The sequence below is a fragment of the Achroia grisella genome, unplaced genomic scaffold, assembly GCF_030625045.1.
Source record: "Achroia grisella isolate CSIRO2021 unplaced genomic scaffold, CSIRO_AGI_Agris_v1 utg109, whole genome shotgun sequence".
Classification (NCBI taxonomy): domain Eukaryota; kingdom Metazoa; phylum Arthropoda; class Insecta; order Lepidoptera; family Pyralidae; genus Achroia; species Achroia grisella.
The window spans coordinates 7,410,470-7,429,742 of record NW_026712573.1 but is presented as its reverse complement, the minus strand read 5'-3'; the positions used below and the strand labels follow the sequence as shown (position 1 = coordinate 7,429,742).

At 30.5% G+C, this 19,273-nt stretch overlaps 1 protein-coding gene across 1 annotated transcript; it reads left to right on the top strand.

Annotated features, from left to right (window-relative positions):
• Positions 1 to 989: 989 nt before the first annotated feature.
• Positions 990 to 18,875, top strand: LOC131847108 (trichohyalin). The gene is made up of 13 exons (XM_059196578.1): positions 990 to 1,119; positions 6,087 to 6,279; positions 11,145 to 11,686; positions 11,892 to 12,054; positions 14,167 to 14,377; positions 14,916 to 15,183; positions 15,312 to 15,418; positions 15,680 to 15,992; positions 16,095 to 16,292; positions 16,379 to 16,489; positions 16,823 to 16,974; positions 17,847 to 18,054; positions 18,593 to 18,875. Exons 2-13 carry the CDS (start codon positions 6,096 to 6,098, stop codon positions 18,788 to 18,790), a joined length of 2,655 nt encoding a protein of 884 aa, XP_059052561.1. The 5' UTR covers positions 990 to 1,119; positions 6,087 to 6,095; the 3' UTR covers positions 18,791 to 18,875.
• Positions 18,876 to 19,273: the final 398 nt, after the last annotated feature.

Here is a 19,273-nt window from a genome sequence, read left to right as displayed (position 1 = left end):
CTGAAAATTTTTCAAGCTTAGCAAAACTTGGTTCATTGGTACTACATAAATACATTACATAGCATAAGTAATATACATATATAGAAGACACCCAGACATATACAAACCATCATACTCATGACTACAAATGTTTGCACCAGGCAAGGAATCGAACTGAAAGTAAGGGGTTGTGATAAAGCCGCAATATCAGTAATTTCGACATTATTACGAATATAAAAACAACGTCTGTTTGTATATTCGGAATGGATTTAGTGTTATAATTCTTTCATTGTCGCGCATTCAAAGTCTCATTCATTTATTATGGGCTGAGTTTATTACGTTAAATAGGAGGTTTTGCGTATACATATTTGAATTTCTATCACATATATTTGAATTGAAAAGAATTTCATTCTTACTCAATCACCTGGAGATGATCAAACACAATGGTCGCGAATTACATTGATTCATACTAGGTAGTCACAAACTATATGTTAAAAGGAAATATGTAAGAACTGCTATTTATATAAATTTAGAGTAGATTAGTAGATACAAAATATTTACATGATCAAATAGTGTCGTTAAGGTAGGAAAATGAGAAAGATCTCCATCTTTCTTTTTGCATTATACTTTCACAAACTATAGAATTTCCAACCTATTGTAGAAATAACAAGTTCAATACCTTTGCTGAATAGCGTTCGTAACACAACGACAGTCTTGCCCATCCGTATATATTTACCGTTGTCGATAAAAGAATAAGAATTAATAATGAAAGACGACAAATGCTACTTTAATTAAATGGAGCGGTAAGTTTTTGACATACCCAATATAAAAAAAAAACTAAAATAAATAAACGAAGAATACTCTCTGATTTTGAATATGTTACGTATCTGTAAAAAAAAGTGAACTCATTCAAGAGCAAATACGAACGTTCACGGTACGTGGTGCTTTGACGCACCTATTTATAAAGTTCCAGAGGATTGTTCACAAACGAAATTCCGATGGTAGTCGCGGGCTACGCGCGCTCACAGACGCGCCATTCCTCCAATTATCTATCTGTTCGGGTTCCTCCAAATTTTCCAAGTTTCCGACACAAAATTATGACCAGCTGAGTTTCCGTGTTTATTGGTGTGGTCAAAATAAGTGCGTAAATATTTGTGTGAAACACCAAGAGCTTTACACACACATACATAATCAATGTAAGATAGGTAACAATCACATTATCTTGAATCAGATATACTTTTACGTAATTACATACTTTCACTATTATTTATCTTCCATGATAAACGCATTATACGAATATGTCGCTGGCTTATTCTGGTTGGAGCCAAAGACTTATCACCTAATAAATAACAGACAATTTCATGAAAATATTTTATTTTCGTATATTTCCTATTAATCTTTAAGGTCGTCATTATTGGTTAAAAATATGTTGCACGTGTTATTTTAAGAAGAACTTTGAAACTTAATATAGCTACATATAATTAGAAGCAGTTACATTATAAAATTATATACTGACAGCGAGGCCATGTACAAAAATGTATACTTTTTTACACAACATTTTGATATTGAAAAAGTGTATATGTATGTTAAAAAAAATAAAGTAAACATAATTAGAGCTATTGTATTATATTCTTAGAAAATACTGAAATGGTAATGTTAAGGTTTTAATGTAATTTCCAGGTAAATTCGCTATCCCCATGATATATTGTATATCTATAAATAATAATATATATAGCAGTTAATATATGAGGTACTTCCAAAATTAATATCTTTGAACTGGTAATAATCCGGTTTATGTATGTAAAATCGAAAAACAATTAAAACATAAGCTTTTACTTAACGATATATACTTCTTTTAAATATAATAGTAATTAACCATGTGCCAAACTTATAAACCGTCTTTTATAGATGAATGAACTAAATAGATACTGATCCCCAATCCTACATTAAACAATTTGATCTGAAATATCAAACAAATTGCTTAAATGAATATTAATTCATAAATATCAATAAAAATATATTTTATTAAAAATATATTTTTATTAGAACTGTGTGCTGTATCCTATAAAGTAAAAATAGTCAATTAAGTATTGTGGTATACAATCGATTGTGGTAGATAAAAAACAAATTGTTATGACTATTCAAAAGTGCTTAAATTAAGTTTATTTGAATAAATGATTCTCTATTCTATTCTATTGCGAGTAAATACAACATTTTAAGATACCAAATCGAAAATACAGCAATGCTTCTAAAATTCTAATCTTACAGTACTGTGTCTAAGAAAATTCTTTATATTGTACACTTTAGATTTTAATACCCACTAATGGGACATATCTATTGGAAATACCAGCAAAAATAATTGTTAAAACCTTTTTAGTATTTTATTAAAGTATAAATTTGCTTTTATCTTGCCGCCTTATGTGATAAAAGAAAAGTTGCGTTGTATTGCCTCTAAACTTTATTTAACTCTAAAGGAGACTGGACACCACAACCATTATTTGATATAGGTATATGACTATTACAAATATTATAGCGATAATCAGATTTTTTTTCGAGTATGATGTAATGATATCAATATACCTAAGTAGATATTATTTTCTATAGTCTTTTGTAACATACATACCTATTATACGTATATAGGTTCAGAGTAAAAGTTGTATACGTATATAAGTTTGTTTTGGTTGAATACTGCTTCTGATTAATAATGAACAAATAATAAACTTTTTGTCGATATCTTCTCTAGAGACCAGATAACGTGTGGCAATCGCTTAAAGTTAAATCTTTTACGCAATTTCGACATCTATATTTTATGCTGCTGTATATTAATGTCACTATAATTATAATCTTTATCAGTTAACTATCTAAGCTAAAGCTAAAACTTCTCTTATAGCTATTATTTACTCCTGTAATATGGATATACCAACATATAAAACAATTCCTTACTGCCAAATGTCAGTCCAATAAAAACATAACAGTTAAGAAATAATTATGAAATTCAAGTAAGTAAGCGCAAATGTGATAACAATTTATTGTAACATTAATTACACAGAACGTAAACTACGAACACGACTGTAAATTGTACCTTGCACTGGACATAAATTGCGGTAAAAATATCTTGCCAAGTTGTCTCCCTGCGGTGTATCTCTGAGCCAAACCACAGTATTCAGTTAAAGCTGTCTTGCACGCATACAGCCATTAACATAGATTTAGGAATATAGTTAGCCCTATAAATGTATAAATACATAAAGAGGAAGGCATTGTTAAAGAGGTATATGACACTAATAGTAGGTAGTTCCAATGGTAGCAATATACATATTTTAGTACCTACAGTTCAACCTCTATAGTTCGGATTGGAAACTTTTAGGGCATAATTTTTTTGTGAATTCACCAGTATAAGTGAGGGAATTGAATTGATCGTCATTCTTCCATCATTCACTGGCGTCTCGACATCGTATACCACTAACATAAGTGGAAATACCATTCTGATGATAGAATGGCATCACATAAAATATATACAGATAAAAATTTTGTCCGTCTACACTCTCTTTCCACATTACATGATACTTAAATTTCTTGTACTAAATTTAAATATTTAATTACGTGCTTGCTATACATATTAGATGACTATATTTTTTATTCGTCTCTTGTCCCGACTTTTACCTTTCATTTATTCTTCATATAGATCGGTGAAGAGCATGATGTTAGCATAGTCGAATTGATTCTGATAATCATTTAAGGAGATTTTCAGCATTCTTTATCAGAGTGAAGATAGCAGACTAAAATCATGAGAGCTCATTATGATAATCGAGGAAATATTTCAACTAGATTTGATGTAGATACCGAAACAATGACTTACTACAATACAATGACTTTTAGAGTGATAATTACAAAGGCGTAGCTGCAACTGCTGCTGTTTTGAACTAAGAAGTAACAGGACGCAAAGTACTCGACGTAACTGACTGACAAAATGACTAAGTTAGAGTAAGTAACGAAGAACTAAAATCTAAGAAGTCATAGTTGATCTAGAAACAGATAATCAGGCTTCAATTGAACCGAAAACCGATGTTATTGTGGTAAACAAATGAGATTTAACACTAGTTCATACAGATAACATAATACTGGCGTTATGAATAGACCGTGATATTAAATTTATCAAATCAAAGACCACACTCTCATAAAGTTTTATGAATTTCGTCATTTCCGTTTAGAGAATACTCATATAATGAGAAAACTAATGTAAAATGTAACTCGTGGCCACATATTGGTTGGTATTTGGTTCTTTTCATTAGGATGTTTCTGTATACAAGTATGGGCAGTGCATATTCTAACGTGATGGCAAAACTTAACCGTTCAGTATTATGGATTGATGGCTATATTTTTTTAATTAAATGGCTTTTGAAACCTTTTATTAATATTTGATCAAGAGTCATGTATTGAAACTATTACAATGATAGGAAAATATTAAAATAAAAGATCAATTGTAACATATAATTCACACAAGCGTATTATAAATATTACAAGACGGAACTCATACTGTGTGCCATTGGAGTTATAAATACGCATCGTTGTTGTTGAATGAACGGATGAGCGTTATGTTTTGGCAATTCTTAATACTACGCGAACTTGAATATGGTTTTTAGAAATAACTAGCGACTCGCTCTGGTTTCGAGTGCAAATATTGGAGGGATCTCTAATCTCTAAAAATACTAATTACTTGCTGATGATGTACTTTGATAGGTAATACAGTTTACCAATATGATACATTCAATAAAAACATCCTAAGTCTTCCTAATATTAATTTACATAGGCATAAAATAGTACGATAACGTGAACCATAAAAAGTAATTAGTAGTTAATCAGCTTCAGGCTTCAGAAGTTTTGTCTGTGCGTAGGTAGGTATATCAATAATGAAGTTCAACTAGTTCTTTTATGTTTTACGGAAGATAATAATATTTTGTTTATTGCAAAACTGAAAAAAACTAGAAGAACTTTTTAAAGGACAATCACCAATTCTGATAGGAAACCAAACTTCATCCATTGTAACGTTCGTTTATTTTTTTAAATCGAGCCGAGTGAAGAGTTCATTCCAAACCCCGAAATGACTTACGGAACAGCTAAAAGTCAACTGTCTGAGGATTATAACTTTAGTCTGAGATCACAGTGAGGAACATAAATCTCAGTTCAGGTACTTGGAATTTCAGGCAATTGAATTCATAGGAATGGGTCATGAGATCGATCAGAACCTACATATTATAAATTTTAATACAGTAATGAATAATAATAATTTAACTAATCATTTGAATTAAATAATAATTTGCACAGTGTGCAAAATAACATTTTCTATTTTTCTTGGTTTAACTACACGAATAAAATGACACGAGAAAATTTATGGCTCAGACGAGTAAATAAGCAAATTACATCTGTTTTGAGTGATTATTTCATAGGATATGACTTTGTACGACATTGCAATAATACCTACGTACATATATAAAATTGGGATGTGTTCAAATCTCTGTTCCTCATAGGATATTTTTTTAAAGGTACCGAAATAAAGTGTCTTCTTACATTAAACTGTTTGTAATAATTACTCCGAAGTGGAAGTATTTTTCCGGGTGTCGTAATCTGTAAATAATTCTGTAATCTTTCATAGATACTCCACAGTTAGGTACGTGAACGATTCAAAGTTAGCTGTGGGCGCTTGTATAAAAAGTTTCAAAACTATATTTACTAATCTATTTAGCTCTGGACTCAAGTTCATATATTTCATGAGTACCAATATTATCAATTTGATTCACCTTATATATATTAATCTAGTACAGTCACAATATTTAGTGCCTAATATATATATAATTTGTGCGGGATTCCGATCAAAATTTAATTTATTATAGTTCATTCTAAAGGCTAATTACTCTTAGTTACATTTTAGTTAATCATCATCAGTCTACTATGCAGTCCAATGCGCGCCACTAAACGCGTATTTCGATTATTCTCTAATATATACTATATTAGATATTACATAATTAAGATAATTCAGTAACACACTATATATTTATTTTGAGTAGATAAGAACATACACTAAATATTTAACATGTACACTGAACTTACAGAACACCACAATGCCAATCGGCAATGTTAGTAAGGACTCTGCGTCCAAACGAGACAACTATAGACCGCCCTGGGTAAAAGACAAGGATACAGAGGCGCCCCCTCCGTGGACGCAGAAAAAACTCAAGCCTGTGGATCCTAGTAAAGCAGCAGTAGAGGGGGATGAGCAACAAACTCCAACTGTGAAATCAAAACGTAAGTATTTTATACAAATTACTACGTAGATACCTAAAGCAAGTTGTGAAATTATAGCAATCGGAGAATCATGCCTCATCTTTATTAGGGTTAGAACACAGCTGTTCGATATTAAGGTTGAATAATTTTACGCGCAAATTGAAAAAAAAAACACTATTATTATCCAGAATTTACTAAAAAACTTGTTATGTACCTATATGTTAGATATAATAAATTCATCCATCAGAAACCAATAGAAAATATAAAAACAACAATAACATATATAATAATGGTTGTTTGTTTTATATTTTTTAACAAATTTAACTTATACATGCATACATACAAATTTAGTACAGCTTCTATTATATCAAAATTTAATGATATACATCATAAAATCAAATTAAAAGGACCATTACTTATATAAAAGTACGTAGATCTTAGTGTCGTTATTAATTGACATAGCAATAGAAAACAACATCTGTAAAAAGAATTCTTATTATTATTACAGAGTTTGTTTCAAAAACTTTCCATTGACATTTTTTTTCCCATATTCGTCCATCTCCTTTTCAGCTTTCCATTAACAACAAATTAATATTAATATTAGGGAAAATCAGTTTGGCTCCTTAAAAAACGTCATATCCGCGCTGCCTGACATGTAACGTTAGCAAACATGACTGATTATTATTTTGTAAGATATAAGCTAAAGTACACGTCCGCGTCTTTAATCTATCTCTTAAATTCATGCACATATATGTATGAATTTAAATAGAATTTTTATAAAATATTGAATATGGCATGTCTACATATTACCAGTATAATACTTGCATATTTATTATTTGAACTTCTTTGAGTTTCCTAGCCTGTATGAATTTAATTTACCACTAGAAATAAAATACGATTTATTTCTGATACATTTTTAATTAAGTCATATAATATAACAATTATTACTATGCATATTTTCTCCATTAGAATAGACTGAATGAAAAGTGTATATTGTGAGTTGTAATTATAATTTATCCATATATACACATAGTAGCTGAAATTTAAAATGATATATACATACATAATCGTTAAACTGTCAATTCTAATATGTTTTGAACGTGAATTTTTGGCAACTGAATTACATAATTCAGCCGTTAGTGTTGACCTCAGCAGTTAGCAACAATAGGTACTTAACGCTTTAATAAATCTTTTTCCGTACACGGAAGTGTGTTCAGTTAGTATTGGTTGGTAATTTTTTTATTCGATGTAATCTTCAGTCGACTACTATCTTTCCGAGAAGAAAGTCACGTCACTATTTGTGTGTGCCAAAATGGCAGAGGCGGCAACGCCTTCCAATGTTTTTATTTTAGAAGATATAGCAAAATTAATAGAACTAGTTGAAGGTAAAGAGAATTTATTGCACGGACACTTCTTTTATATTATTGTTTGATTTGTAGGTTTCCATTGTAACGGAAAACCTAATTTAATTATGCTTTTATTGACTGCTAACTCTTACCTACGGTCAATAATTTTCGTGACTGGATTTGATTATATACTATCAACATATAAACTAACGTATACAGGAAGAATGCGAAAAATCCTGTTATGAGTCTTTTAAATTTTGGATTTCATTTCTGTCTGTATGTGTTCAAAATCATTTATTTGTTTATTAATGACAGATACATAAATTAATAATAATGCAAGCAACAACACTAACAACGAATTTTTGGTAATCTGTTATTCCTCTGGTTCCTCTTGTATAATATACAAGAGGAACCAATATATTGCCATGGCATGTCAAGTAAATCAATGGCAATCCTGCTAAGGGCTTACCTGATGGTATGTGATAACCGTTGCCTATATACATACATAAACTATACCAGTATATCTCGTTATGATGTGACAGCTGTAGCACTCATGCGTCGGCATTCCGGTGAACGAAGGTGAAGGACATGCTTCCACATGTTATAATTTCAGAATTCGGAAACGTAACATCATAGTCCTTCTTAGTATAACAACATTACAAAACACACTGCTTGGCAGCTGAGATACGTGACGCAGGGTACCACAGTCTACCTCTACTATTTTAATAGAAGTTTATTTGGTTACAGGAACCTAATAGAAGTTTGTCTTTTAAAGGCATACACATTTTTTATAAATGCCACGTCAAGTCATTGTGAATACAAATAAACAAAACTGTTACACTTCGTTATTAAAACTAATGTTTATTTTTCTACTGACGCTACTTTGAAAGAGGGCCGTATTTCACACACTGCATATTATATCTTCGACTATGTTTGTGAGTAGATGTGTTGATAAATATATGTGTATATGTATATTATGACGTAAACACCTGCTGAAACTTTGGCAGGAGACACGAGTTCTGAATAATTGACTCTCCCAAACCGTACAAAAGTTAGTCTGGAGTTTGGTTCGGTGTGAATTTCATGTGTCCGTAGTTCTACAGGGAAAGGAGCTGAAGTGACTACGTTACTTTGAAGTGTAGTGAACGGTCTAAAATATTTTCATATAGATTTTTTAACAATCCATTGATATAAGGTATCTTTCTGGAGCAGTGACACATAAGTAATAAATATTATGACGTATTAATTATATTTATATGATACAGTGACTTATTTCTTCAAGAACTGACAATTTCAGATTAAACAATAATATTCTTGTGTAGATATATAAAGTATATACAAAGGTGTGTATGACTAGTTAAGTTATTTAAATTGTAAGAACAATCGCTGATATGAGCTGGTATTTATCTAATAATAAAGAAAATACTGACTGACATGGCAGATTTTATTAACATATTTTTATTTCTTTAGCAGTTTTACTAAGATATTTTTAAAATTGATATATAAGCGGCTGATTCCGTATTGACTAGGATTGAATAACAATACCTACAAATGTCGTCCATGCTCATAACCACACATAATTTTTCAAATTGTGTTCTCAAGATTGTTTTCGAACTTTATGAGTTTTAACAGTATTTTCTCTATATGTATACTTGTACCCAGTAGTGATATTAGTTTATAGATTTTTCTCAGTGCCTACCTCATAAGGGCTGGAAGATTAATTATTACAGAAACGAATTTTCTTGCTTTTGTTTCATGGTAATATGAAATCATTCTTATTAAAAAATTAAACTTGATTGTAGTTCGTAAAATTATAGATTTACATATGTGTAACTAGTTGCTCATTCCGTATTCGCTCCGATTACATAGTATAAAGATTGTGTAAAATATAGCGTATATTAAATTAAATAGCATGTACTAAATTAATGTAAGCTTATTCCAATTGCTACCAGAAATCTTCCCGTAGGTGCAGAAGCAATATATTTCCGATTACACTTTATAAACAAAACTCACAAAATTGTAACGTTTGTTTTGTAATCTTATGTATGTACGTAGCATCTTTATGTACGTAGATAACTATAACTTATAACTTACTGGTATATTAATATGGTGATGACTTTGTTTGTATTTAGAAAATATAGATCGTACCAACGTTCTAATATGTTCTAAATACAATCTCAATCAATCAAATCAATATGCAAATTTTTGATTAGGTAAATGTTGCGAATAATGAAACAATTTTCTAGAGAAAACATATGAAATGGTACGAAAGTCGTATCATGACGTGTTCGATAAACGTTGTAGTTGTTAAGATATTTCGGGCGGCCGACGCCGACGTACCGGTATTTATAGAGAGGACAGACTTTTAAAAAATAAACGAAGATGTTAGGATCATGAGTTGATTTATAAGAGATCATGCGATGTACTCTGTTGCAATAGATATATTGTTTATGGAAAGTGACGAGCAGTTTATTACCTTATTATTTAATATCTATAGGTTTCATAAATTTAATTGACATGTATATACCTAATATAAAAGCATAATTAAATTTTGTTGAAATGAGAAAATCCCTTATATACCTATAAAATAAGCACTTACTGTTTTTCTATTAAAATTAAATTGTGTTTATTGTATATTTATATAATAATAATAATATATATTTTTATATTATAACAGATATTTCTAGAAGAAATTCAGACTTCATAATGTAAGCGATTTTAACTAGAATTTAAATATATATAATTAAAAAACGTATCAATTCGGTATTTAAAGATTTTTTAGAGAATTTGTGTTCACTAATCTCAGCAGTAGCTTAACCATTTTAAAACCGCGTTTCTCTAATATATTCAAGTTTTATTAAAAAATATTGTTCCATTCATTTCACTGCGGTAATACATAAAAAAAATACTAGTATGAAGTCAGCTTGTTAGTAAATAAGAGGAATAAATAGAAGAGAAAGTCATGAATATCATAATGAAATCTTATCCACTCTAAAATATTTTCATTACTTATTGAAAATCTCTTTTTCATTATACACTAACTACTTCTTTCACACCTATTATATTCGCCATTTAGGTGGGAATTTTGACTCATTACTGCGTTAAAATAGCGAAGGTCGGCCATCTTGGCAGCAGCCATGTTTATTTACGTTCTCGCATGCCATCAAAAATGCACCGCTCGCGTCGGGGTCGCAGCACGTGCTTCCATCAATTTCACTGTCCTTCCCAAACATTGTTAATGGTCCTTAGACACAGCTGAACTTTAAACAAGAGTTTAAGATGTCAGAATTTCAGAATAATTGAGTAGTTATTTGATTACATATGAATAATTATGTAATTTGATACATTTGGTAGATTAGATTCATTAATAATACCTACCTAAAAATAAGTAACAACAATTATCATGATAAACGGAATAATTAGGCAACTTAATATTTATACTATTATGCTTGTCAAAAGAATAGCTTTAATATGTCATATGTATATTGTATTGTATATATATGTATAAAAACTAAAGCATGGATATATTTGGTATTTCAGCTGGCTTAAAAAAACAAGCAACTGTTAAGGAAAAAAGTGAAAATGGAGTCCCGGAACCCGTTGAGGATAAACTAGTAAAACCTTCTGCAGCAAAACAAGCAGATAAGGCAACAAAACCAGCTGATGAAAAGCCACGGTTTACAAAGTCAGCTTTAAAGTCTACAGATAAGACACCAAAGTCTGATGATAAAGTTGCAAACAATAAACCGACAGAAAAATCTGCTTTAAGAACAGTTAGGACTATAGATGATAAATCTAAAGAAAAGTCAGTCACAATAGTGGATAAAAAGACTCCTGAAAAAGTACGAGACAATAAAGTTGAAGAGAAGTCCGAAAAACCTATAAAGAATGGTCAAACAAAAACAAACAATACAACAACGATAAGTGACAAAACTACAAATGGTAGAAGTACTACAAATTCTACTAAAGACGCTAAGCCAGTCCCTAAGGCTACTGATACATCTAAAGTAGAAGACAAAACTGAAAACAAATCCAAAATGGCAACTAAGCCCCCTACACCCCTTGAAAAGACTCCCTCTAAGGTCAGTATTTTATTTACATATATTAAATTAAAGTTTTATAATATAAGTTTCAATGCTATACATAGTAGCTATATATATTTTTACGTATCTTAATTAATATTTAAACATGAAACAATGCCTAAAAGCTTCAATTGACATACACTTAGAATTAAAAGGATTTAACTTGATTAAAAAATTGAATTAATTTTGGTATATTATTTTGCAGCTTCCGCCCCGAAAACCATCTCTACAAAAACAGCCATCCAAAGATGAGCCCGTAAAGAAATGGAGAGATCCATTACACGAAAGAGTCAAAGATAATATAGACAAAACTCTCGCAAATGAAGTTCCTAAAGGACATACACTAACAAAGAATGAAAGCTTAAGAAGTAAGTAGAAATGAATGTACTTAGAATGAATTAAGTAATAAATTTAACTATAATAATAATAATCTCAGGACAATTCACACAGCGCCATCTAGTCCCAAGTTAAGCTAGCTGAAGCTTGAATTATGCGTACTATATAACTGATATAAATATATAGATATTTTTTTCGTAAATACATATATGTTATACATAGAAATCACTGTATTTTCTATGTATAATAAATAATAATCTCAGGACAATTCACCCAGCGCCACCTAGACCCAAGTTAAGCTAGCTACAGCTTGTGACTAGATAACTGATACAAATACATAATTTTTTTTTTTGTAAATACATATATATGTTTTCTATGTATATTACATAGAAAACACCCAGACCGATACAAACAATCATATCTTATAAATATAAATGTTTATGCTGTGCGAAGAATCGAACCTGCGACCATCGCAAGTAAGGCGGTGTGCTTAACCGCTAGACCACAGAGGCCGTCAAATTAAAAATATACAAATCGACACCCTTAAAAAGTATTACAGTTTATAAACCAAATAGATATTATTTACCATTAGTTAACATAAGCAGCTATCAAATCAGTAATAGATCTATTGGCGTAATCTATTTGTTTAATTGTGACACAAACATTGACACACTAGCACTTTCCCCTTGTTTTATAATTAGCAAGGCAACATTGCGCACTCAATCAGCGCAAGCGCAGTCCACAATGTCGATTAATGAGATTCGATTTTGGCAAACGATTGGAAGTCTGCTAATAATGAGATAATTATGCTGAGGATAATCTTAAAGATTCTTATTATTGTTCTTCCTATTTATGTTTTTTATATAATATCTTCATTTCATAGGACAATTACTACTTAAGTTGTTATAAGTAATGCTCTATCTTGATATATATTGTTCCATATTTTTGTTAGTGTTCAGACTATTTTTCTCTAAGGAACTGTAAATTTAATACTAAATATTGACGTTACTTGTTTAGAATTAATTCATGGTTTTAAGAAGATATTCTGGATTTCCTAATATCTTCTTGGTACTTCTCTGCTTTTCACTTAGACTAAAAAAGATTTTTCAGGAGCCCAAAAACGCCTATAAAAATGGAAACTTTTTCAATGCAATAAAATACACATTGTAGAATATTTATACCTTATTATTATTACAAATAAAAAAAACGATAGATATAATTATTTAGGCCCATTAACTATACTTTAATTGGCATAATTCGCATTAAGAAGCGTCGGATATCATTACCTTTTGATCTCTTGTGTGCCAGACCAGTTTGTGGTCTAAATACGATCCAAAATAGTAACGGATAGTTCCGCATACGTCGCCTGCGCATCAGGTGCAAATGCATCAGTTAAGACCAGTACTGAACACACATCATCAGTGTTACGAATATTTAAATCGAATGTATTTGAATTTCTAAACAGTAGTTTAATTAATTACAATCATGTGTCATTTGAAACTGCAGTGTAACAAAAAGTGAATTGTTTAGGTCATATTCATAATATGTTTTCATTGTATAATAATAAAAGTAGCAGTGTCTGTTTAAGTTAACGATAATAATACAATAACTATTGTAACTGCAATGGAAGACACTGAAGGAGAAGGCAGTTTATTTAAAGGTGAGCATAGTTAAGACATATACACAAATTAATTCGAAAAAAAATCTCACTTCATGCAATCTATTATAAATGCAAGTGTAACGATTAAACGGAAGTGACTGATACATACGAACTTTAATCACTTACATTCATATAGCGTCACCAAAAATAAAAACGTAGAAATAAGTAAACAAATGGAAGAACTAAATCTAAGGAAATATTAAACTACAATGAATATCACGCCGCCATCCTTTTTCATTAATAAAAATATAGTCTTTTGGAAAATTCCAACGTAATAATATGCTATAATCCAAATACTCATAGATGCCTATTTGTACCCGTTACAGTAGTTTAATTGTCCTACCTGTTATTTAACTTCTTCGGATAAAATGGTACATCTTTTTTTCCTCTATATGTACTTTTCTATTTTGATATTGGCTGCATTTATTTTTTATTTTAGTAAAAAAAATTCTTAGAGTTACAAATAATATGCTATTTTTACTAGGTTTACTCAAACCTACACCACCGCCAATGCCTCCACCGATGCCACCGAAAATGCCACCTCCTCCCGAGTTCAAGAAATCGCCTATAGACCCAACGAGACTGAAAAAACTGGAACAACTCCGCAGTAGACCTAGGAAACGACCTGACTGGAGTGACATGATGAAGGAAGTAGAACAAGGCAGGAAGTTAAAGCACGTGGTTTGCAATGATCGGTAAGTTCGATGCAATTAAAAAGATATACGAACTAACTTTGATGTATATATATATTTAATGTAATTGCAATAGTAAACATGCTGACGGCCCATCTAATAATAACCGTTTTATGTACATATACATGAAAAGCGCTACGGTAATAACGTTATCGTACCTCTCATGGATGACTACTACTATCGAAGCTGTTTGGGGGCTGTCATAGGCGAAACTGCGATACCTATGCATATGAAATTTAACAGTCTACCTTTGTTTTGGTCTGGATGTTATATAAAATAATGATGTATGGATAACCCACATAAATTTTTAAAATACACTACCATGTCTATTACCACGCCTGATCAAGATTTTTTGGTAATTTCCATATTAGAATTAATAGGTACGTTTTTTTCTAATTTATAGAACAATATTTTAGGTAAATAACTTGATTTTCAACATTGACCGACACACGGTATTTAGCTTAACAAGCTGATGTATGTATACGTACCTACATATACATAAAATGTATACAATTTAATTTAATTTTTCAATTTTTTTCAGATCAAGTCCAATCATAACCAAAACAGCTGTTGTAAAGAATAAAGATCAATTCATTTTTGAATCCGAAAAACCAAACTCACACAATGAGCTCTTAAGAGAGATTTCCAAAGGTATTAGACTAAAAAAAGTAAAGTGTAATGACAGAAGTAAGCCTAATTTAGAAGGCTTAAGGAAGTTTAGAAGGCAAATGACTATAGAAGAGCAAGTTCAAAAATCTATGTCTCAAGCAAATATACAAGCATCGCCTTCCGGAGCTTCCGTTGCTGAGGTACGTATTTTATAATTTCGATATCTTTATATTTGTAGCTAATCGATATATATATATATATATATATACTATACAATCGTTCTTAAATGTTTAAGATGTTCCAGACTTGAAATAGTTATATGTTTTAGGTTCCCGCAGTAACGACAGAAGAGGAAGAAATCGATGAAATGGATGACATAGATAAAGTTCGGGATGATCTTCAATCTACAAAACAACTTTTAGCTATTGAGCTTAGGTAAGTCTTTAGATAATTTAAAAATATAATGCTAATACACTAATATTATACATTTGAAATCTCTTCTAAATAGCTTTGGTAAATCGATATTCATGTCTATAATTATTAGACATTGACTTACTCCTTGGGTAATTTTCTTCAGTTTCATAAATATAATCACTGGCCTTTTCCCTTCGTATATGCCTCACTTTTAAAAGTTTTTAAATTGTTTCAATGCTGTTCTACAATCTAAATTATTGTATGTATTTATAAATACTACAGAAACAAAGAGGCTCAAGAGAGAGAAAATAAGCGTCTTTTGACAAGAATACATAATTTGGAAGCAGAATTAGCAAGAGAACGAGCTATAATTAGACAGGAACAACACAAAACTGTTATTTCTGTTACGGATGCGTATGATGAAAGACTCGTCAATAGCCTTAAGTTGGAAGTGGAAAAGACAAAAGAAAATGCTGATAGTTTAGAGAAACAATATTTGGATGCTGCAGAAGAGAGAGATACAGCATTAACAGAATTAGAAGAAGTAAAGAGAAGGAATGCAGAGCTAGAAAAAAAACTAGAACAGGCATTATCAGTAAGTATAAAGTCAATGCAAATATTCTGCAATACTGTTTAATTTAACTTAAGTATTTATTACATTGCAATTAACAATAAAGCTTTACTAACAATTTTCCAGAACAAAATAGAAGAAATGTACATATCGGAAGAACCGCTCTCCTTTTATCAAAAGAGGCAGCTTGATTTCGAAAAGCAGTGTAGGTTACTAAACATAGATATCAATTCTCCTGAAGCTCAGGAGCTAAGGAAAGCTTCTAATAATATAAATAATAACATTGCTAAAACTAATATTGCTTATGCTTACGGAGAAGATGAGGTAACAGCTTATATAATTCAATTATAATGTACTATAGACCAGAAAATTATACTGAACACTTAATTTAATTATTAATATCCTTTCAGGGAATTATGCCTACGAACATTGGCTCAAGACGGTCAAGTCACGCAATCAAACAGCTATCCGTTACAAAGGATGACAGTTTTGAAGAAGAAGAAGAATCAGAGGAAGAGGAGGTAACGGGTTTTGAAGCAGTTTTTTTTTAATAGATAGATTCTAGAGGAAGGTTTATATATATAATATATGTACACCCGTGCGAAGCCGGGGCGAGTAGCTAGTATACAAAATAACTTACTGAAAAATAAAATTATCATTTAAGTAATAAAATAACATTTAGAAACTTTTATTGTGGTACTACTATTTATATATCGGTCTATAAATCGGTGTATTAACATTTTAATTGAAATAATATATGTACATATATACAAGTAATAAATAGCTAGGTCTCTATATACTCTGGTATTACCATTGTTATTGAAGTTAACTAATAATATAATAAATAATTGTAGGAAGAGAGTGAAGAAAAGAAACAAAAACGAATGGAAAAAGAAGTACGTAATATGAGAAACAAAATCAGACATTTGAAGGAAAAACAAGACCATATGAAGAGAGAAAGAATGGGCTTTAAAATGTCTTTGAAGAACCAACAGGCTGCACTTAAGTCAGTTTTAATTATTATTTCTGTTGTATAGGAACATTCCTAATATTTCTATATACCTTTCATGAACTTCTTTATGTTTAAATTTCAATTACGTAAATGTTAATTACTTACATTATCCATAAATACGTATAATTAAAAATGTGTAGGTATTTTTAATTACAGGTATTTATGGATAATGTAAGTAATTAATATTTACGTAATGTATCTAATTGATAATTTGTGAAATATAATTATAGGAAAAAAGCAAAGATAATATAATTATAATAATCTTTGTCATAGAATTCTATGTATTTTTTTACTTTGCAAGATCAAAGTAAAAAAAACTATCTTAGCTTACATTTACAAATTTGTCATGTGTTCTTCTCTAATGCTGGATAAATAGATTTGGGTATTTTCACACTCTTAGAGAAATGTAGGTAGCTTGGCTTCATCACCAGGATTTACGATTACAGGACCTTACGATCTGTGGAAGCTTCGCCAGCTATCGGCATGCTACCCTATTTTAAAACTTAACATTATATTATATACTAATGAAATATGTATTTTAGATTTTTCTTCAGCCGGTATTTGCTCTTTGTTAGTTTGTCTTCTTTTAAGACTTCCTAGGAAAATAAAAGATTAATTTAATTATGCATTTTGGGGTAGGTGCTTATCCATATGCAATGTTAGTTGTATTAAGAATCTACCTATATAAGTAGATTCTTAATACAATTATAAAATAATTCGTGTCAATTAAATCCCGCGATAAAATACATGAAAAAAGAGTTCTTAATCGGATAAAAATTATATCAACATAGCACAAAAACTAATACAAGGGAAGCTGTTTTTATTAATTACATGGCTACATTTGAAAAGTGATTGTGTAATTTTAGAGATGAGAAACGAAAATACAAAGAGTTGAAACGAGAAGTAGACAAGATGGCGTCTATGCTAAAGGAAGTTGGATCTGATGAAGAAGACGAAGAAGAAGAGGAGGAAGAATCTGACGAGGAAAAGAAAAGCGAAACAGAAGAAGAAGAAACCGAAACTGAAACCGAACAAGATACTGAAAGTGAAACCGAGAGCGAGAGTGAACCTGAGGTATGAAGTAATTTACGTTAGTATATATTATTATAAAAGGGATAAATAAAACAAATAAAGTATATCTTTAAACTCATGTCTGCACTTCGGTGATCTGTGAAAAAACGACAAACGTGTATACTCTTTTTTCTTCTTTTTTATTTAAAAGAATGTTCGCTTTAATAACGGCCAGTTATATCTCACATAGTTATAGTAGTTATATGTCACAACCAGAGCTTATCTCAACAGGTGACCGATAGGTAATAAGTATCAGACTGATATCAAGTAAAACATTAGTAGTTGAAATTAATATCTATGTATGGCCAAACTAAATACTCAAAGTACAAGCGTTACCTAAATACTAAATGGCATTGTGGGAATTGTCCAGGATTATTATTATTATTGTTAAGTAATATAGATTACATTACATGCGAATAGTGCCGCAGGTTGAAAGTAGTCAAAAATGTAAAAGGGTGCTGGGCATATTCTTGCCTGAGCATTTTTTATAATCTACAAAGACAGCAAAATATTTGTCTAATTTATGAACATCTATTTTCAGGAGGCTCCATTGCCTAAAAAGAAAGATAATCTTACGAAGAGAGTCAAGAGACACGAGACTAGGGTGAATGCTTTGAAGAAAGGCAACGCTCTTTTGATGGCGAATGTAGACCGGTTGAAGGACGACGTCCTGAAACAAAGGGAGGAGTCTGTTACGCTGCAGAAGGAGTTGGATTCCTTAATCGAAGATCTTGAGTGATACGAAATGTGATGAGTTCCGAAAATACCAAATAAATATTTTATAATTTTATTCTAATTCATAAGTGAACATAACATAAAATAAACATCGCAAGGATAATAACAGTTAACACCTTGGGTCCCAATATAAATAGATTTAAGCAAATATTGTATGCATTTCAAAAACTGGTTTAAATAAAAGATCAGGTCAGTGGATAGATCGGAAGCTAAAATATTTACTTGATGATGAAATTTATTATAACAAATGATAACATTATTCGACTTACCTACCTACTTTTATTTAAAGTACCAGAAAGTACCTAACCATCTAAACTCTTAAAAAGATAGGTATACGTACTATATTCACTTAAGCACAATATAATTAAGTATATGCACAATCGATATTTAAATACTTATAACTGTAATGTTCTTTATCCATAGATATTCTTAAATAAATATGTACCAGGATATTAGGTACATATTTCGTGATATAAATTTACCTATT

Coding starts and splice junctions, on each gene's coding strand:
- LOC131847108 (XM_059196578.1), top strand. CDS start 6,096: ATGCCAATCGGCAATGTTAGTAAGGACTCTGCGTCCAAACGAGACAAC. Junction 6,280..11,144: donor TCCAACTGTGAAATCAAAAC/GTAAGTATTTTA, acceptor TTGGTATTTCAG/CTGGCTTAAAAAAACAAGCA. Junction 16,975..17,846: donor AACCAACAGGCTGCACTTAA/GTCAGTTTTAAT, acceptor GTGTAATTTTAG/AGATGAGAAACGAAAATACA.